This window comes from Rhinopithecus bieti, unplaced genomic scaffold (genome assembly GCF_001698545.2).
Source record: "Rhinopithecus bieti isolate Rb0 unplaced genomic scaffold, ASM169854v2 scaffold_26131, whole genome shotgun sequence".
Classification (NCBI taxonomy): domain Eukaryota; kingdom Metazoa; phylum Chordata; class Mammalia; order Primates; family Cercopithecidae; genus Rhinopithecus; species Rhinopithecus bieti.
In genome coordinates this window covers 991,738-1,013,922 of record NW_016812390.1, presented here as the reverse complement: position 1 = coordinate 1,013,922, position 22,185 = coordinate 991,738, and the positions used below count along the sequence as shown (strand labels likewise).

At 42.4% G+C, this 22,185-nt stretch overlaps 1 protein-coding gene across 1 annotated transcript in view; it reads right to left on the bottom strand.

The window, feature by feature from the left end:
- Positions 1–246: 246 nt before the first annotated feature.
- Positions 247–22,185, bottom strand: part of RBM28 (RNA binding motif protein 28) — a 37,758-nt gene continuing 15,819 nt past the window's right edge. The window contains exons 10-19 of the mRNA XM_017896274.1: positions 21,304–21,413; positions 15,532–15,605; positions 14,292–14,427; positions 13,259–13,323; positions 10,996–11,154; positions 7,731–7,880; positions 7,431–7,505; positions 4,545–4,801; positions 3,238–3,337; positions 247–799 (exon numbers count right to left, since the gene is read on the bottom strand). Coding sequence (XP_017751763.1) covers positions 665–799; positions 3,238–3,337; positions 4,545–4,801; positions 7,431–7,505; positions 7,731–7,880; positions 10,996–11,154; positions 13,259–13,323; positions 14,292–14,427; positions 15,532–15,605; positions 21,304–21,413 — 1,261 coding nt within the window. The 3' untranslated portion in view covers positions 247–664. The remainder of the gene's footprint in view (positions 800–3,237; positions 3,338–4,544; positions 4,802–7,430; positions 7,506–7,730; positions 7,881–10,995; positions 11,155–13,258; positions 13,324–14,291; positions 14,428–15,531; positions 15,606–21,303; positions 21,414–22,185) is intronic.

Sequence of the window (22,185 nt, the reverse complement as noted above, 5' to 3'; positions counted from 1 at the left end):
CATCACTAACCAGGCTAGTGTCTTTAGGCCACTGCAGACCAATTCAACTGGAAATCCCCTCATTTGACAAACACGTAAGTGCTGCTCTCTGCCAGGTCCCACCTCCCCCCATTCTTTTCCAAGTGTCTCTGCCTGCAGTGATTAGGTTAGAAAGCATTTTTCTCTGCTGTCACTTAGTTCCTGCAGTGTGTAAGACTATAGAGCTGAATTAGGACTGTCAAAGGATATTCATACATAATAAAGGAGTCACACATATTAGAAATGACATTGTTACTAAAAAGCCACACAGTATCTCATTTAGAGAATACGCTTAACAAAATATACATCTTAAAAATTCAGCACTCCAGAATGCTTTTCAATTGTTTCCATTTGAGAAATAAAGAACAAAAATTGGTAATAATTATAGACACAACTTCATACAATAATCTGGATAATATGCAAGAAGCATCATGATGTCTTTCAGATATTTCTTTGTGGCTAACGAACCACTCATCAAAGGATGGACCAAAGTTCAGATGTACACAGTCCAGGGTGCCTCCCAGCAAAGTGGCAGTGCCCTCGGGGATTTTCTTTCCCTCAGTGAGAGACATGGGAGATGGGGAGGAACCCAGGAGTGTCACTAGAAAGTACACAACCCAGCTTCTTACCCAGCCCGCTGGCATCATCAATTATCAAACCATTTGCTCCTTTTTGCAAGAGGTGCTCCTTTAGAAGGTCCCAATAATTTCTGCTTATATTGTTCGACCAGTTGGTTGAAGCGGGTTTCCGTCTTATTTCCCTTCGCTTTTTTCCTAGATACCTACAAGTGAAAGGATTAGAAACATAATATAATTGATTTCAAAGACTATATATCACCTTACCCTCAGGCCACCCAGGAGAGAAAGTGTGTACAGAGATCATGTCTACCAGAAAGGGGTAGGTTTCTAGAGAGAGACCCTTAGAGAGAAAGGCTCAAACAGAATCATCCACTGGTAAGAAATTAGACCAACAGTGCACAGGGAGCAGGGCCTGACTAACTCCCCTGTCTAACACACTGTGTTGGGGGCTCAAGGGCCTCTCTCACTCTAGCTCCCAAAGCCTCACTTTAGCCTCCAAGCAGATAAGCCAGCACAGAATCTGGCCATTCTTGCTTGCCCATTCCCTCCCCAAGAACACTGCTCACAGGATTTCAGAGATCTATAATATAGTATGGTATAGGTCAGAAACTTCCCAGACACAGATTTCTTGAGTAGGATGGGAAGCTAATGCTGCTTTTACCCTTAAATGAAAGAGACTAGGAAAGGGGAGAAGAAAGCTTGACTTCAAGTATTCAAGAATGTAGGACCACCGTTTACTACTAAAAGGAACTAGGGCTCCTTGGGAAAAATGGCTAATGTCAGGACTGGGGAAGAGGTACCTGAGCTCAGCCTGGACATCCTGCACTAGAAAGCAAGGATATTACCAGACAAACAGGCCACATTAGAAAGACTCAGAAGCCAACCTGCAGGGGCTTCCGCCAGCCTTAGACAGAGTAAGAATAATGACAGTATTTGAAACACATCAAGTATATGAAAAGTCAGGATTTCATAAGACTAAAAAATGAGCCGGTATGGCAACAGCTCATTACTCTGAAAACTAATACAGAGAGAGAGAGAGAGAAAAAAAAAATCAAGCATTTATCCTGTCTTTCCTATACAAATGATATTTTGTGGTAACCAAATAATTGACAAAGGAAGATTTTTCTTTCAAGAGTTCTATTTAAAAATGCAAAAGGAGGCCGGGCGCGGTGGCTCAAGCCTGTAATCCCAGCACTTTGGGAGGCCGAGACGGGCGGATCACGAGGTCAGGAGATCAAGACCATCCTGGCTAACATGGTGAAACCCCGTCTCTACTAAAAATACAAAAAAAAAACTAGCCGGGCGACCTGGCGGGCGCCTGTAGTGAGCAAGACTCCGTCTCAAAAAAAAATGCAAAAGGATAGAAGTTTAAATAATCGGCATTCTGTAACCCATAATGAAATAATGGATCTGGTAACACTCATCAATAATTGCTAAGGCCATTACATGAAAGGTTAACTGGGGACTTCATCAATGGAGGGACAAGGCAGACAATCCTCAAATCTACTGATCAATCTCAGAATCACTAAAAATGGGCAACCAGGTAGTATGTGCCTCAGGTGATGTAAAGAAACACACACACCACCCATGAAATACTCTAGTCAAGAAAACTGAACTTGAGGCTAGGCATGGTGGCTCACATCTGTAATCCCAGCACTTTGGGAGGCCAAGGCAGGCGAATCACCTGAGGTCAAGAGTTCGAGGCCAGCCTGGTCAACATGGTGAAACCCCGTCTCTACTAAAAATACAAAATTAGCTGGGCATGGTGGTGCATGCCTGTAATCTCAGCTACTTGGGAGGCTACTCCGGGAGGCGGAGGTTGCAGTGAGCCGAGATTGTGCCATTGCACTCCAGCCTAGGCAATAAGAGCAAAACTCCATCTCAAAAAAAATTTAAAAAAAGAAAACTGAATTTGATCAAGCTACCAGACCGAACTAACTACCAGGTGACAGGCAAGATGGGGTGTCACAGAGACAAGTTAAATGACACCACAAGGAAGCAAATGGCTAAAAATGTAACACAAATGACCTGGTTTCTCCAATAAATGAATAGCATGGAAAAAAGGGTGGTAAGGGAAAATGGATATTAGAGAAGAAAAAAATGATTTAAGAAATTAAAAACCCAAGTATAATGTGTGGACTTCGGATCCCGACTCATACTAACCAAGTATAAAAACATATTTTCAGGCAATTGGGGAAATTTTAATATGGCTTTAATATATCATTTGTGTAGTAGATGATAAAGGGCTTATTAGTTTCATTAGATATTATAATGGCATAAGGTGTGTGTGTTTAAGGCCTCATCAGTTAGAGATGCAATCTGAGGTTTTTCTGAGCAATGTTTCATTTTCATATGAGACATATTTACATATGAAATGGGCTTTGCTTTAACATACTCTAGTGGGGAAAGCATGTTATGGGCAATACGTAAAACAAGGAGACTGCTGAAACAGAGGAACAGATACATGGAGGTTCATTTTACTTTTTTCTCTCCACTTTTATATTGTATACCTCAACATTCTCTAAAAAGCTACTGTCCTACACAGAAGTCTTTCTTTTTGGGGCAGCTAATCAAGGTACAAACATGGCTACAATCTGGCAGAACCATGCCATACCAAAGCTGAATGTCCTGCAGAACTCACCTGCTCAGAAGATAATTGCTGTTTCTCCTGCTTCCACTGGCTTATCTGGGGCTTTGGCTTTTTGGGATGGATGGGCTTCACTTTGCCTTTGTCCCGCAACCTGAAATAAAATGGCTGAGTGTCACCTTGAGTCCTTCTTCTAATTTGACACCCCTAGGTTCTCTTAGCTCAAGGGATAAAATTCCTCTTTGTACACTGGTCCTTCCCAAGCCCATGATATGTTAAGTCATTCTAAAAAGGGATACTGCAACAGCCCTCTGAAAGCTCAGTATTTGTATACTTAGAACTGCTTGATGTCAGGAGCTTGAGACCAGCCTAGGCAACATAGCAACCCCCTGTCTCTACTAAAATAAAATTTAAAAGTCCCAGCTACTCAGAAGGCTGAGGCAGGTGGATTGAGTCCAGGAGTTCGAGGTTACAGTGTGCTATGATCATGCCATTGCACTCTAGCCTGGGCAACAGAGTAAGACCCTGTGACATGGTTTGGATCTGTGTCCTTGCCCAAATCTCATGTTGAATTGTAATCCCCAATGTTGGAAGCTGGGCCTGGTGGGAGGTGACTGGATCATGGGGATGACTCCTTCATGAATGGTTTAGCACCATCCCCTCAGTGCTGTTCTCATGACGGTGAATGAGTTACCGCAAGATCTGGTTGTTTAAAATGCGCCTTCCCCCTGCTCCTGGCCATGTGAAGTGCAGGCTCCCACTTCACCTTCCACTATGGTTAAGTTTCCTGAGGCCTCCCTAGAAGATAAGCAGCTGCTGTCATGCTTCCTATACAGCCTGTGGAACCATGAGCCAATTAAGTCTCTTTTCCTTATAAATTACCCAGTCTCAGGTACTTCTTTATAGCAGTGGAAGAAATGAATAATACACTGTCTCTAAAAATAAAATAAAATAAATATATAAAATCCCATGGATATCTCAAAAACCTTCGTTTATTTAACAAATATTTTATAAAGATTTATTTTTGTAGAGCACTAATCTGCTGCCCCAAACAGAAACTACCACTGAACCTCAAGTATGTGGCCTCAGCTGGCAGAGATGGCCATCTGGACAACAGGAAGCTCTTTAAAAGAGGAGAAAAGGGGCACAAAAGCCTGCCCTAGGAGGTCTCTCTGCCATTGATCTAAGAGTGACATCTCTGACGGTGTTGAAGACTCACGTGTTAACCCCGTGTGTGGGAATACATAGCACCAAGCATCCTTTTCAACCAAACAAATGCCACGAAGAGAAAAGAACTCAGCAAAAACAAACCCGCTTAGAACCCACCCACTGTTCTATGCTGTTGCTTTCCTGCATCTCACCTGATTTTGGGGCCTCGGTGTGAGGGGAGCGCCAGGACCTTTCTTCTCTTCTTTCCATCAGGCAGCTCCACCTGCTCCACTTCAGCCTTGGTCTGGAACCCGGTCCATAAGGTAGAGCCCGCCTTCCCCTTCTGCTCTGAGGGCGCCTTGCTTTGTTCCTCTGTGTGGTGTTGAGCTGCCTTCTGTTGCTGGTCTTTTGCAGGCTCTGGTTTCCCCTTCTGAGGCTCACCAGTTGCAGGCTTGGATCTCACTTTTTGCTGCATGAAACAAGAAAATGCCATCTGGTTTCTGGATGAGCTTTGTTTGCTGCAAATACTCAACAGAAGATGAGCTTTATGTGAGCTAGATGAAAGAAGAGGAATTCTTCCCCCACACAGTTGGAGACTAGAGGAAAGTGAATACATGTAGTTCACAAGCCCTGCCATAGTAACAGATGGTTACTGGGTGGGGGGCACAAAATAACCATTCCCCTTCCCATAACACAGAAATAAGGGAGAGTGCATGCCCAAGATTCAAAAGCCAGTAGGTGGGACAATTATCAAAGGTGTAACCTATGTAGAAAGAATACAAGAAGAAAGCAAGCAACAGAAAAGATAATGAAGTAATAAGCGCTGAGAATTTTTCAAAACTAATGACAGTCACTAAACCACAGATCAAGGAACTCAGAGCTCTAAGACCAAATAAGATAAATACTAAACAATGTACAACTAGTCATATCATAGACGAACTGCAGAAAATCAAAGATAAAATCTTGAAAGAAGCCAGACACAGGAAAAATTTTACCTATAGAGGAACAAGGATGAGATTACATCAAATTTCTCTCTCTTTTGTTTTTAATAGGCACCCTCCCAAACCAGAGTAAGTTCAGAGAGATTTCCAAGACTTCTCTTCAGAAATCATGTAAGCAAGAAGGGAGTGAAGTGAGATATTTAATATTTAAAGTTTTAAAAGAAAAAAAATCACCAACCTGCAATACTGTATCTGATAAACTTATCCTTCAAAAGTTAAGGACAAGACCTACTCAGACAAAAGAAAATGGAGGGAATTTGTTGCCAGTAACCCTGTCTGCAAGAAATACGAAATAAATCTCTTCAGAGAGAAGAAAAATGACATAGGTCAGAAACTCGGATCGTTTTCAAGAAAGGAAGAACATTAGGAATGGAATAAATGAAGCGAAGACAACAAGGAAAAGACGCTGTGGAAAGGAAGGCATCAAGGATGTTACAGAAGTATTCGCACTGAAGTGGAAGAAACAGAAGATTCAAGTGAAATTAATGTAATGATAAGTGTGTGTTGTTCTTCCCTTTCACCTTAGAAATCCAGATACAATGAACATTTATTATATGTCTATTGTATGCCAGTCTGTTTCTAGGATACAAAAAAAAAGTGTCTACCCTTCAGGACTCACAGCCAGGTGGAGACAAGAGATACATACACAAATAAACCAAAATAAAAAAAACTACACAGCTTAAGGAAGTTCACGAAAATCAAGTAAAGACGGCCTTTATCTTTTGAGAGAGGTGAAGGAATGCTACTTGAAAGGGATCATTTGATCTGCATATGCAAAGTGAGTAGAGGCATTTTTACACAAAAGAACAGTATGAATATAAATCCAGGCAACAAATAAAGTAATTTGGATGTTAAAAAACAAACAAGGCTGGACTCAGTGACTCACACCTGTAATCCCAGCGCTTTGGGAGGCTGAGGCAGGTGGATCACTTGAAGTCAGGAGTTCAAGACCAGCCTGGCCAACAGGGTGAAACCCTGTCTCTTCCAAACAAATACAAAAATTAGCCAGGCATGGTGGGGTGCACCTGTAGTCCCAGCTACTCGGGAGGCTGAGGGAGGAGAATCACGTGAATCCAGAAGGTGGAGGTTGCAGCAAACTGAGATTGCACCACTGCACTCCAACCTGAGCAACACAGCAAGACTCCATCTCAAACACACAAACAAACAAAACTGGTAGCTTCAGAATCACCTCCGAAACAACGGCTAACAGTAATAAGCAATTCTATTATCTAGGGTAACAAAGTTGCCTTGAACAATAACCAGATCCCAGATTTTCCAACTGAGGGCCATTGCATTAACCACCAGAATGGCTCATCTGTTGGTAATGCTCTTGGTATACACCACAAAGACTACAAATGTTTGCTGTATATGCAAGTGAATTTTGCTGTGCAATATCAATGACAGCTCTAAGAATAAGAGTCAAGAATAATCTGGCCCTGCATGTCCTGGAGGAAGATGGGTAAGAGAATGAGTACTGACTGTGTGTTGACCACGCAGTATGCTAGATGATGGACATGTATTATCTCATTTAGTCCTCAGCAATCATGTAAGGCAGATGTTGTCCACCCATTTTACAAACTGAAGTTCAGAGCAGTAATAACTGCCAAAGAACATGCAGCAAAAAGGGCAGAGCCAGAGTATGAGCATGAGTACACCTATTCCTGAAGTCCCTGCTCCACCCTCTATAGCACACCAGATTAAAAACTGTATAAAACTAACAGGCTTAACACTTCTGGAGCCAACTAATAAAAGAAAATATGGAAGAGATAACTGAAATCTACAAGTAACGGGAAACCTTAACCTCAACCATTAATTTTGGCACGTACTATCACCAAACATTGTAAAGAACGGCTGACTGGAAATAACATTGGTCTGCTTCCTTTCTCCTTCCTTTCCCTTCTGCTGTAGAGCTATCAGACATGGGCCAGCAGATAAGAAGATGGCCTGGAGAGGCTTAGGGAACAGGGACTAAAGGGAACTGGGAGCAAAAAAACCTAATTGAGGGGAGAACTACTCTAAGAGAGCAGAAGCACAAACTGAACAAAATAGAAGAGTTTAATTATGTCCTTAAAAATATGGACCATTTAATTTCTGTACCAAGCTGCGCTGGATCCTTAATTCCTTCATTTTAAGTTTTCTTCGATCTTCTAAAGAGAACTCCACTATTGGTCTCTGTCAGAAGGAGATAGAATGTCATTCATTAGACTTCTAAATCTGTGCAGGCAATGAGTTGAGTTTTTCCCCTTCACACATCTTCCCCCAACCCACCTTTTTTTTTGTCCACTTGCCACTCTTTCCCACCCCTCAAATGTCAGAGGACACTAGGCATAAAGGAGAAGACTGGTTTCCTGCAAGTGGTCCTAAGGGAAACAAGTCTCCCCAGAGGACGAGGCTTACCTTCAGAGGCCCAAAGATTTCTGGATTGTTGTTGATCAGGCGGAGGGCTTTCAAGGCATGCTCGTGCTCTTGGAACTCTGCAAAGGCGTAGCCCAGGGACTGACCCTTCATGTTCCCATGAACTCCTTTGAGGTCTCGCATCACTCTACACTATGAGTAGAGCAAGAAAAAAAATCAGTAATTACAGAATGAGAAGCCTTGCCTGACATGAACTGCTTTAATAGAGTCAATAAAAAATAAGGTTATTGGGTGAGCATGGTGGCTCACGCCTGTAATCCTAGCACTTTGGGAGGCTGAGACAGAAGGATTGCTTGAGGCCAAGAGTTTGAGACCAGCCTGGGCAACATGGCAAAACCTTGTCTCTGCAAAAAATACAAAAAATTAGCTGGTGTGGTGGCACTCAGCTACTCGAGAGGCTGAGGCAGGAGGATCACCTGAGCCTGGGGAGGTTGAAGTTGCAGTGAGCCATGATGAAACCACTACACTCCAGCCTGGGCAACAGAGTGAGACTCTGTCTCAAAAAAAAAAAAAAATCAGGTTATTGAAACATAATCTTCATTTATACCACCATCACAAAAATCACACTGGAATAACACTTATGTGTGTCCATCTTATTAGAATTCACCTCCTAACACCATAAAACAGATTAAAATAATATTTTCTTGCTTTCTACTAGTTTATAGACATCAACAGAGACCTAAAATAAGCACATAAACAAAACTTCCTAAAGAAAATTTATAAAGAGGTTTGGATGTTAGAAAACAAACACAATACAAACACAACTGTTCATGATACATACAAATTGAGAGGTACATGGTATTTTCAGAGTGTAACAAGTTATTGCCGAGGATGGAATACTGTCCATAGATCTTACCACTGAAAAAAGCCCTCAGGAAGGAAATTATTAAAGAAGGGAAGGAGGAAGGACTGATGGCTTTAGATAAGAAAGACATTTCAAGCATAGGAAAAAGTCTCTCCAACATACAGGCTCAGAAATACAGGCAGAAGTTTCAGCTCTCTTTGCCTGCAGCTCAGATCCTCTCTAGTGTGGTTTTCCCTTAAATCCTTAAGCCAGATGTAGCAAACATCTGGGGCACCAAAGTACAGTAGGATGTTTTGAGAAAATTGATCATCTACATGCCATTACTACCGAAACTGTCGTTCTCATGTAATGGAGACGGCTAAGTATTGGGGACACATGGATGCCACATTTAGTTTACGTCCAGTGTCCACTCTGTGTCTAGAACTGTCATATACTGTAAGGGAATCAAGAGAAGCATATAATGAAGATCCTGTTCTCAAGATACTTACCATCTTACTGAGACACTATACGTACACATAAGAAGGAATTAGGAGGAAAATTCAACATAAGGCAAATATTTTAGAATAAACATAAATTTCTCTAAATTATGACAGGTGTTAAATGTACAGGCACTAAGTATTCAGATGATATGAGAAATTACACAACTGTCCCTCCCCTATAACCAGTAACACTGAGCAGTTTTACTAAGAGTGGTGTCAGATATGTGCTGATATATTCACATTCTCTCATGTAATGTCCCAAATACCAATCCATACATTTTGAAGAGGTTTTCAGGGATTAGGAAAACAGTTTATAGTGGTGAAACAGAGTAAAGCAGACCCAAAATATTGGCAATGGTACTTTAAAAATAAGTATTGACCAAGAGATGACTATGTAGCAGGTACTACACCAAGGATTGGGGATAATGAGATAACGCTTGCCTCAAAAACTCAGTCTAGTGGGGAGAAGTGACTGACTGACAGTTTGAGGCCAGGGCAATAGTAAGCAGTATGACAGAGATAGGCAAAGCCAGGCCCAGTGGTTCACACTTATAATCCCAGCACTGTGGGAGGCCGAAGCAGGGGGATCGTCTGAGCTCAGGAATTTGAGACCAGCCTGGGCAACATGGCAAAACCCTGTCTCTACCAAAAACATAAGAAATAGTCAGGCATGGGCCAGGCGCAGTGGCTCATGCCTGTAATCCTAGCACTTTGGGAGGCCGAGGCGGGTGGATCACTTGAGGTCAAGAGATCGAGACCATCTTAACAAACATGGTGAAACCCTGTCTCTACTAAAAATACAAAAATTAGCTGCGCATGGTGGTGTGTGCCTGTAGTCCCAGCTACTCGGAGGCTCAGGCAGGAGAATCGCTTGAACTGGGGAGGCGGAGGTTGCAGTGAGCTGAGATCGCGTGACTGTACTCCAGCTTAACGACAGAGTGAGACTCCATCTCAAAAATGAAAAATAAAAATAAGAAAAAAGAAATTAGCCAGGCATGGTGGTGTGTAACTATAGTCCCAACTACTTGGGAGGCTGAGGTGGGGGGATTGCTTGAGCTTGGGAGGGGGAGGCTGCAGTGAGCTGAGATGTCGCCACTGCACTCCCTCCAGCCTGTGACAGAGCAAGACCACATCCTAAAAAAAAAAAAAAAGAAAGAAAAGAGAAATATGCAAAGGGGAGTGTGGAGGCAGAGAAGTTCTGTACTCACAGAGCCTAACCAAGTTGGTATGAACCCAGTGTTTTTCTAATTCAACTGCTGAACATCTACATGGCTTCCTGTGTTGACGACAGGCATAGGTGACTCTGACTATAGGGTAAGAATCTAACTAGGAGTAAAATACTCTCCAAAAAGCAAAGCAGATTATTTTCTCTGCAAGAAAATTCACATGATAGCACAAAGTATAATGCTAAGCACACAAAAGGCATTTAATAAATGCTTGCTAAATTAATTCATGCAGAGACTTCCTTGCATTCTACTGTAATTCAGATGTAAAAGACAATTTTTAGAAGAAAAAGAACAAAACCAAGAAACTGCTAAACTCAGCCATGCACGCTGACAACACGTCCAGAAGAAAGTCTGTTGATGGCCTAGCACGGTGGCTCACGCCTGTAATCCCAGCACTTTGGGAGGCTGAGGTGAGCAGATAACTTGAGGTCAGGAGTTCCAGACCAGTCTGGCCAACATGGTGAAATCCCTTCTCTACTAAAAATACAAAAATTAGCCAGGCGCGGTGGCACACACCTATAGTCCCAGCTACTCAGGGGCTGAGGCAGGAGAACTGCTTGAGCCCAGGCGGAGGAGGCTGCAGTGAGTCAAGACTGCACCACTGTACTCCAGCCTGGGCGACAGTGAGACTTCGTCTCAAAACAAACAAACAAAATTTGGCACCGCAGCCTGAGGGAAATGCTTGATATGACCCCAGATCAGAATGAAAGTTCCAGATGGACAGGGCCACGCCTCACCTCCTTGATGCGCACCCCTTTCTCTCCACTAGTAGCACTCAGCAGCAGCTTTCTGAGCTGTTTGTCATCTACAGCCTTTGGGAGATTGTGCAGGCAGAGCCTGGTTTGGGAGACAAAGATATTCTGGTCCTTGAGTTTCTGATGCTTCAGCAGCTCAAACTGAAAGAACAACCAATGGTTAACAGTACAACTCACTCTTTTTAAGACAAGGCTCAAAATTCTCCAAAAGGAAAGAATTATGATCTCCATCCCATAACCACACATATAGAAAATGGATGGAAACTGCCCACACTGCAGCTTTACAATGCCCAGTATAGGGAAAGAAAAGTTCAAAGGGATAAGATGGTGGGTGGGTAACAGTAAAATCATAGGCTCTGGAGACCCATCCCTAACTGGAGAAATTACATAAAATTTTAAAGCCTCAATTTTTCATCTATAAAATGGAACAGTAGAACACAGTCTCTGAGCACTGATGTGAGGCCAAAATGAGATAACATAAGGCTGCGCAGGGTGGCTCATGCCTGTAATCTGAGCACTTTGGGAAGCCAAGGCAGGCAGATCACCTGAGGTCAGGAGTTCAAGATCAGCCTGGCCAAAATGGTGATGCCCTGTCTCTACTAAAAATACAACAATTAGTCAGGCATAGTAGTGCATGCCTGTAATCCCAGCTACTCGGGATGCTGAGGCAGGAGAATCGCTTGAACCTGGGAGGAGGAGGTTGTGGTAAGCCAAGATCACGCTATTGCACTCCAGCCTGGGCAACAAGAGTGAAACTCCATCTCAAAAAAAAAAAAAGAAAAAAATCCCTAGCTCAAAATGTAGCCCAGAGCAAACAACAGATAATACTGTGGTTAACATCTATGCCCAGTCCTCATCTACCCACCAACTCAACTGATTATCTAATCCTTCCAAAAGGAAATGGAACTTATTCAAAGAATACTTGACAGAATGCTGTCTTGTCTCAACTCTGCCACCCTGAGGCAAAGGAATATCCATGACCACAGAAACATACTTTGCTCTTAGAACAATACCCTCAACTATGCTGCCACAAAACCCCAGTACCTGCGTGATCTGTGTCTAAAATGAAATGAAAGATGACATTATTCTTCCAATTAGTTTTTTCAAAACCAAGCTGGTAGAAAAAAGTTTTCAATTAAAAGTTTTTCTTTTGTCAAGCCTTCTCAGTCCTGCTGTTTCTTGTTTGGTAAAAGTACCAACAAATCACAAAATAAACAAATCCCCTGGAAAATGACTATTAAAGGAACATCTGAAAAGGCTATCATGTTTAAGTTCAACAGACAATTTTTCTGTCAGGAAAAGCTGTGCCTGCTGTGAATGTATAATGCATACCTATCACTGAATGAGCTTTTTGCTAATAAAATTAGTTTTAAACTAAACATGTCATTATTGCATTGTGGTCAGACACAGGTATATAATACCCTTATAAAATTGAGGCTTTAAAATTTTATGTAATTTCTCCAGTTAGGGATGGGTCTCCAGAGCCTATGATTTCCAGATGTTCACTACTAAAGTTGAAAACACTAGCGCAGAACCTGTGCACACTGAAAAAAAGATACACTGCCTCCTGCCGTCATTATACTCTCATCCCTGTTCCTCATCTGCATGTTAAGGTTCCATAACTAATTCTGTTCATGATTATGCATCTTTACCATTCCAGGCTGGCTTGGCTTTTGAAAGCAAGTTCTATGGGAAAAGCAAAAACGACTGGGAACGTTACCAAGCAGCCAAGGAATATAACGGTATTGGTTAACATCGGAAATGCCCATAAGACGGGAGTTTTTCTAAAATGATTTTATAATCTGGAGACACCAACTCCTCCAAACTGACAGCTACCCCTTTCAAGAGCCGTATCTTCTTCCTTCCCTAATAACTCCAGACCACTCTGATCTTGCCCTTCTACATTATTCTGTGTTTATACTGACACCTAATTACACGTAGCCCTAGCCTCTGACTGTCTACTGCACGATCTAGCAGCATGTGTTCGCAAACATTTACTGCCAAGCACTAGGGAAACAAAGAATAAGACACAGTTCTTTTATACTGGCATATAAAGCAGATAGAATACTATGTATAATGTTGGGTTACTTGCTGTCTCACCTATGTGCTTTTCTCTCTAACAGGGCAGTAAGTATGGTCTGTGACCATACTTGGTTCTTTTATGAGCACATCGAGCATTCGATAACTATTTTTGATTGATTTATAGGCCACGCAGAACCTGAAGGTCAATGCCTAATCTACTCACCCGTTCTCTTTTGGCCATATCAGCAGCACTCACACCCTCTGCAGCCTTCGTCCCAGCACGAATCACTGCAGAAAGAGGGAAAAAGGCCAAGACATCAACAAGGGAATTTTCACTGAGCAACAAGAGGAATGTGATTTGAATGATGCAAACTCTTTGTACAGGGCCCAGAGGACTATGTTGGCCAGGACACGATGGCATTTGGTTAGGTCCAGAAATAGGATACAGGGCTAAGTTCTGGGCTCAGAGCTGCTCTCAAGGACTAAAACTCTGAACATTTTGTGATTTTATTCCTCTTCTTCTCTCCCCTCAAAGAATCTTCACGTACATGCTCAAAGTCAGAAAGAAAGGCCTGGAAGAAGTATGGAACATAAATACATTTTGGGCATTTAGAATGCACAATGTTCCACCTATAATCTGCCCTTGGAACTTAACTTTGCTGTTCCTTATGTACTTGAGGTCCATTACTAACCAGTGAGATAAGCCAGTCGAAAACAGTTATGTTGCCATAGAGGGCTGGTGTCAAAGGCTAATGGACATTACTAGCACAGGCTGTGAAGCTATGGAGGAGGTGAGCTGATAAATACTGTGTGACCTAGAAGAAAGAATTTTTTTTTTAAATTTAAAGCTAATTTCTGATTGTCTTTCTTACACGAAAGGAAAGTACTGGGTGCACATTTTAAATCCATGAATAATCCAAAAGAGTAATTTTAGTCATAATGAAAACCTCTTATCAGAAATGATGACAAGAAGCAAAGGTATTTTGAGTTCTTTCTCCCTCTCTGCCTTGCCAATCCTCTATTGAAAAAGACAAAAGGCAACCAGGCATAAAAGATAATGGGATGGTTAATCCACAAAAATGAGTGGAGGTTTACTAACAGAAAGCCACATTTATTAAAGTGGAATGATCATATAAAATTGTTAAAAGAACATTTGGGTTTTAATTTGAAACATGCTCCCAAACATACTACTGCTGGATCAATGATATGGCACAGGGCCAGCTACTTGGAAGCCTGGGTTACATCTCCCTACTCACAGCCTTCTCGGGCCAGATAGAGATTCCGGGTGCCAGTCGGCTTCTTCACCTTCTTTGTCTGAAGCTTTGCAGCCTCATCACGGGTCACCGCCAAGTCAACCTTGAGCTGCCGGCCATCCAGTTTAAGCCCACCAGTCTGTAACAGATCACAACCCCTTCTTAAAACACATAATGGCCGAGCACGGTGGCTCACGCCTGTAACCCTAGCACTTTGGGAGGCTGAGGTGGGTGGATCACCTGAGGTCAGGAGTTCAAGGCCAGCCTGGCCAACATGGTGAAACCTCGTCTCTACTGAAAATACAAAAATTAGCCGGGCATGGTGGTGTGTGCCTGTAATCCCAGCTACTTGGGAGGCTGAGGCAGGAGAATGGCATGAACCCGGGAGGTGGAGTTGCAGTGAGTGGAGATCACGACACTACACTCCAGCGTGGGCAACAGAGCGAGACTCCGTTTCAAAAAAACAAAAACAACACATAATGAGTAGAAACTAGAAACTAAGCACCTGACAAGAACACCACAGAAAGGGATACGGCAAGCATCAATTATGCTATGGAAGCCAAGCCCTATGACGTTTCAGCTCAGCCAGCTACAAATGGATCACTGGGCCTCACAATATTTAGTATAGCTGTACAAAAGGCCACATGTGTATTTCAGGCAGTCAGCAGTAAATAAATTATTTTCTGGGAGTTGATTAGTCCCAAAGTAGACCCAAACTGAGGAAAATTATCTGTAAACAGGCAAATGTCTAGTATTATAAAGAAAGTTAATGAAATAGTAGAATACTTACTCTAGAGGACTTAAGAAATAACAGCAATATTAAATAACATTATACTCGATTGTAGAACAAATGGAGTAATTCTCCATCACCCACACACATTCTCTCTCAAACATCTACTCTACTTCACAGACGACCTTAATACCTTCTTATCCTAGTCTTTCATGTTATCAGTCTAGGATAGAGGCTGACACAGACAGCAAGCAACAAATATCAGATACGTTATTATCCCCATTTCCTCACCTATGAAGTAGAGATCATAATTCTGCCTACCTCAAAGGGCTGATGTAATGATTAAATAAGATAATGCAAGTAAAGTTCAGTGCCTAACACAACAAAGTGCTAAATAAGTGTTAGTTTTATTATTACTGACAAGAATAATAAAGCTTTGTGTAAATATCAGATGTTGCCCCTAAGAGCCAAACTGCCTCCTGTGTTATAAGGTAAAGGAAATATCTTCCTTACCTCATTCTCTGGAGAAGCAGCTAGAAGGCATTTCTGAGCTGCTTCTTGAGTCATGAACTGGGCAAATGCACAACCTGCACAAGGAGACACAATTCAGTGAGATCCCAAACCCCCACAGATAAACCAAAGACAACACTACAAATGGCAGCAGCCTGACACAGAGTGGAAGGGGCAGGTGGCATCCATTTATTAAGTACAGCCATGTACTTGCATAAGGATGTTTTGGTCAGTGACAGACTGCATATACAACAGTGGTCCCAGAAGATTATAATGAATCTGCCCTATACAGGGCAGATCCCTGTACCATTTGGTACAGGTACATTTGGTACACTGTACCAAAAATGCCCTGTACCATTTTTTATCTTTTATACCACATTTTACTATACCTTTTCTACGTTTAGAAACATTTAGATACACAAATACTTACCATTATGTTACAACTGCCTACAACATTCAGTATAAGAACATGCTGTGTTGTGCAGGTTTGTAGCCTGGGAGGGACAGGCTCTACCATATGACCTCTGTGTGTAGTAGGCCATACCATCTAGGTTTGTGTAAGTACACTATGACATTCACACAATGACAAAATCACCAAATAATGAACTTTGCAGAATTTATCTCCATCAGTAAGTGACGCACACTGCACTCTGAGACAGGCACTATGTTAGGTATCAAATAATCAAGACGAAGATACCACTGCTCTTAATGAAATTTTATTATTACTTCCTTCATCTGTTCTAATTCTTCTTAGAACTTTAGTCTCATGATCTCTCTTAATAAGAAATATCCATGTGAATGCTGGGTGTGGTGGCTCATACCTATAATCCCAGCTCTATGGGAGACCAAGGCAGGAAGATCACTTAAGCCCAAGAGTTAAAGACCAGCCTGAGCAACACGACTGTCTCTATGAAAGAAAAAAAAAAAAAATGGCTGGGTGTGGTGGTGCATGCCTATAGTCCCAGCTACTCAGAAAGCTGAAGTGGGAGGGTGACCTGACCCTGGGAGGTCAAGGCTGCAGTAAGTCATGATCACTGCACTCCAGCCTGGGTGATAGAGCAAGACCTTGTCTCAAAAAAAAAAAAAAAAAAAAAAAGGCCAGGCACGGTGGCTCATGCCTGTAATCCCAGTACTTTGGGAGGCCGAGGCCAGCGGATCACAAGGTCAGGAGATTGAGACCATCCCGGCTAACACGGTGAAACCCCGTCCCTACTAAAAATATAAAAAATCAGCAGGGCGTGGTGGCAGACGCCTGTAGTCCCAGCTACTTGGGAGGCTGAGGCAGGAGAATGGTGTGAACTCGGGAGGTGGAACTTGCAGCAAGCTGAGATCACACCGCTGCACTTCAGCCTGGGTGACAGAGCAAGACTCTGTCTCAAAAAAAAAAACAAAAAAAGAAAGGAAAGAAATATCCACCTGAAATGGTAGAGAAATTCCAGCCTAACACTTAATTCGGCATCACTTATGAAGTACCTATTAGAGGACTAAAAAGCAAAGCAAGAACCACTTAACCCTGAACTTAATTACAGATCTCACTGTCTCATAGGTTTCTTAGTCACTTGGGAGGTATCAGATATGGGCAGATCTGCCTCTCAGAGTAAAAGTCTCTGTCCTCTACTATACGAATATAGCAGGGAACCAGAAAGCCAGGAGTTCAATTCTTGGCTCATACTCTAGAATCTCCATAAGGCATGCCTTTCCTTAATTAGATGCCAGATCAATTAACCCATCTCTTATTTCTGCTATTGACAAAAAACAATTTTTTTTTTGAGACGGAGTTTCGCTCTTGTTGCCCAGGCTGGTGTCTAATGGCATAATCTTGGCTCGCTGCAACCTCTGCCTCCTGGGTTCAAGTGATTCTCCTGCCTCAGCCTCCCGAGTAGCCTATAGGCATGTGCTACCATGCCCAGCTAATTTTGCATTTTAATAGAGATGGGGTTTCTCCATGTTGGTNTAGTCACTTGGGAGGTATCAGATATGGGCAGATCTGCCTCTCAGAGTAAAAGTCTCTGTCCTCTACTATACGAATATAGCAGGGAACCAGAAAGCCAGGAGTTCAATTCTTGGCTCATACTCTAGAATCTCCATAAGGCATGCCTTTCCTTAATTAGATGCCAGATCAATTAACCCATCTCTTATTTCTGCTATTGACAAAAAACAATTTTTTTTTTGAGACGGAGTTTCGCTCTTGTTGCCCAGGCTGGTGTCTAATGGCATAATCTTGGCTCGCTGCAACCTCTGCCTCCTGGGTTCAAGTGATTCTCCTGCCTCAGCCTCCCGAGTAGCCTATAGGCATGTGCTACCATGCCCAGCTAATTTTGCATTTTTAATAGAGATGGGGTTTCTCCATGTTGGTCAGGCTGGTCTCGAACACCCAACCTCAGGTGATCTGCCCGTCTTGGCCTCCCAAAGTGCTGGGATTACAGGTGTGAGCCACTGCACCCAGTCAAAAAAAAAAAAAAAAAAAAACTTTTATAAGCAAAGAAAGTAAGTTTACCTTTCAGTAGATTCCAAAAAAGAAATACAAGTTTCATAATTTTGTTTAGTATTCCTTTAAATTTTAAATATTCTCTCAGAAAGTGCCATATTTCCTAGAGCTACTGGGGCATTGATCTTCTGCCTCCTATAAAAATGAATGGCACAGACTAACTGAAAGGACACATGTGCCAGGCCAACACAAAGGTCACCATCTAGGAGCTTCTGTGTCCCCTCCTGCCTCCTATCCTCCACTCACATCTTTACTATAGCACTAGTCAGGTGACATCTTCCCAAACAGAATGAATACCACAGGAAAAATGACCACAATTCTTGTCTGTTTCTATATCCCTAGCACCTACCATAGTGTACAGCATTAATAGATACTCAATAGAAAGAAACAAATAAGGAAATATGGGGAAAATGTTCCTAACAGGCAGATTCAAATGAATCTAATTAGATTGAATATGAAGAAAATGGGTGCTTCTCTCTGAAAGGGTAAGAATTTTATTACTGGAGTTTCCAGAGTCAGTACTGGGTTCAGTCTTAACATTTCCCTAAAAGATTGCAGTTAATACTGAGCTCTTCCAGGTAGTGAAATGGCATACTGAGAGGGATAAATTATAGGAGCAGCACGAAGCTGCATGAGTAGGCAGAAAAGGTATCAGAAAAATTTAATGAGCTAGGGAAGGACAATATATTTTTTAAAAAAATGATTAAAACTAAGCTTATTAAGATCATGAACTCTGTTAACATTAATAGACCACAAAGGATATCTAGTCAGTCAATTGTAGACTTAATTCTAAAACTATTAACCCAATATACTACTGCACTAAAAAAGAGACAAAAGACACTACCGTCAAAGTAAAGCAATATCATACCACTAACTTGGCACATTCTATGCAATTCAAATTGTCTAAAAGCATTTTAGAAATGGAAAAGATCCAAGTAGTATAACTAAACATGAGAGCTGCAGGTACCTTAAGTGATTACTCGAACCCACTCATTTTATAGATGAAAACCTGAAGGTAACAGTAGTTAAATGATTTGCCAAAAATCACCCAGTTGATCCGTAGCATAGCTGGGATTAGATCCCTAACTCTGTTCCACAGTGCTGCCTTATTCACATCTTTTTTTTTTTTTTTTAAAGAGATGGAGGAGGTCTTTTTCTCACAGTCTCGAGTGCAGTGGCAATCACAGCTCACTGAAGCCTCAAACTCCTGGGCTCCCCACAGCCTCCTGAGTAGCTGACATTTCAGGTACACACCAAGTCTTTTTTTTTTTTGAGACGGAGTCTTGCTCTGCCGCCCAGGCTGGAGTGCAGTGCGGATCTCGGCTCACTGCAAGCTCCGGCTCCCGGGTTCACGCTATTCTCCTGCCTCAGCCTCCAGAGTAGCTGGGACTACAGGCGCCCGCCACCTCGCCCGGCTAGTTTTTTTGTATTTTTTAGTAGAGACAGGGTTTCACCGGGTTAGCCAGGATGGTCTCGATCTCCTGACCTCGTGATCCGCCCGTCTCGGCCTCCCAAAGTGCTGAGATTACAGGCTTGAGCCATCGCGCCCGGCCCACACCAAGTCTTCCTTTTTTTTCTTTTTCTTTTTGAGATGGAGTCTTGCTCTTGTTGCCCAAACTGGAGTGCAGTGGCACGATCTCAGCTCACCACAACCTCCACCTCCCAGGTTCAAGAGATTCTCCTGCCTCAGCACCCTGAGTAGCTGGGATTACAGGCATGTGCCACCATGCCCGACTAATTTTGTATTTTTAGTAGAGACAGGGTTTCTCCATGTTGGTCAGGCTGGTCTTGAACTCCTGACCTCAGGTGATCCACCTGCCTCAGCCTCCCAAAGTACTGGGATTACAGGCGTGAGCCACCGCGCCTGGCTAGGTCTTACTTTTTTTTAGCTGAGTAAAAATCAAAAGTGATTAGGTCCTGTCAATGTGAAAAATAAAATGGTTTAGAATGGAGGTTCTTAAGCTGTGGATAGGCTCAACAGAGCCCACACGCCCTCTGAAGCAGCATTTTTCTAAGGAGAGGATTCACAGCTTTTGCTAGATCTCAAAGGAATCATGAATCACAATAAATTAAGAACTTAGGCCAGGCACAGTGGCTCACACCTGTAATCCTAGCACTTTGGGAGGCTGAGGCGGGCGGATCACAAGGTCAGAAGATCGAGATCATCCTGGCTAACATGGTGAAAACCCATCTCTACTAAAAATACAAAAATAAAATTAGCTGGGCACAGTGGCGGGTGCCCGTAGTCCCAGCTACTCAGGAGGCTGAGACAGGAGAATGGCATGAACCCGGGAGGCAGAGCTTGCAGTGAGCCAAGATGGCGCCACTGCACTCCAGCCTAGGCGACAGAGCGAGCGAGACTCCGTCTCAAAAAAAAAAAAAAAAAAAAGAACTTAGTGCTTTAGGAGAATGACTGCAATAGGTGAAATCAAAGATTATGAATGGCTTGGAAAGATGCTTACCTAACAACAGTATACTAGAATGAAGAATGGTCAACCCTTAAAACTCAAAAGAAATAGCTTTCAGGAAAAAAAAACCTAAGGCAGCACTCCTGCAACACAGTTTTCCTTGTAACCACTGCTACTGCAACAGAGTTTCTCTATCAGCTTCTACCTCTAACAAAAGCAATAGGAAAAAAAAGATCCTGGTAATTTCAAGCAATGTGGAGTGATTAGTACCCATGAGATACTATCACATTTGAAATGCAAAGAGCAAAAATGGAATTCATTACGCTAAAGTAAATAAGCAAGGGCTTAAAAAGCTTAGATGAAATTATGGCTAGTAGCACCATTAAAGAGGCTGAGTTTGACACCATTAAAGACAACCTCAGGATGTCCCTGGTACATTTTTTTTTTTTTTAAACAGAGTCTTGCTCTGTGGCCCAGACTGGAGTGCAGTGGCGTGATCTTGACTCATTGCAACCTCCACCTCCCGGGTTCAAGCAATCCTCCTGTCTCAGCCTCCTGAGTAGCTGGGACTACAGGTGCACGCTGCCACGCCCAGCTAATTTTTTGTATTTTAGTAGAGATGGGGTTTCACCGTGTTGCCCAGGCTGGTCTTGAACTCCTGAGCTCAGGCAATCCACCTGCCTCAGCCTCCCAAAGTGCTGGGATTACAGGCGTGAGCCACTGTGCCTGGCATCCCTGGTACTTTTATAGAACCCCGAAACCTGGGCTGGATGGACTGTGAAACCTTAGAAATGGCATACATTATGCTCTCGTAACCTAGTCAGTGCCCACCGCAGTGGTCTCAACCCTTTTAGGGCCTGGTCAGCTGACAACACATACCTTTAGAATGCTCTGTGTCTGGATGCAAGACAATGCGGACATATTTGAGTTCTCCAAACTGTTGGAGAAGCTCCCCAAGTTCTTCTTCTTCTGAGTCAAAGGACAGATTTCTATGGAAGATAACCAGATGATCACAAGAAAGGTCAATTACATAAGTGAGATCCTATGTTCTAGGACAATGTAAGTGAGTTAGATATCAACTCTCCCTTGTTCAGAAATAGCACTAATACACAGGGATGGCCCCCAGTGACCCTTGGCCCCAACTGACTTTCCTTTGTCAATGAGGTTCTCTTTCTCAGGAATTTGAAAACATAAACAGACACATACAAAGACCAGAAACTGCAGGTAAAGATTCATTTCAAAACAGCGGTGGCCCCTGCCAGGGAAACTTCTGAGGTGCTGGAAATTTCTACCTCTTGATCTGGGTGGTGGCCACATGGATGTATACACATAAAATTATAACTGAGCTATATGCTTAATGTACTTTACAGAATATATGCTATACCTTTAAAAAAAAAAAAAAAAAAAACAGGGGTGTCGCCAGAGAAAAGACTCACAGCCTCTATCACCTAGGGCCCCAGAACTGCCCAGATTTTCAGCCTCTTCCTGAGGCTTGCTCTTTGACAACTTTGATTCTGAAACCCTCTTCTTTCACTTAAATTGACCAAAATTCATTTCTGTTACTATAAACTAGAAGACTCACAGCAGACTAGTGAGAAAAGTAAAATTCTGTCTCTCAATTAGCCATTTTTCCCTCTGTGTTGCTATTAAATCCAGGCTTCAGTTAAAATCTTACGGAAGTCGGAAAAATCCTTCAAAACAGTAACACAAAAGCAAATACAATAAAATTTACGAAGTCCAAAAAGAGAAAACTACTTACTT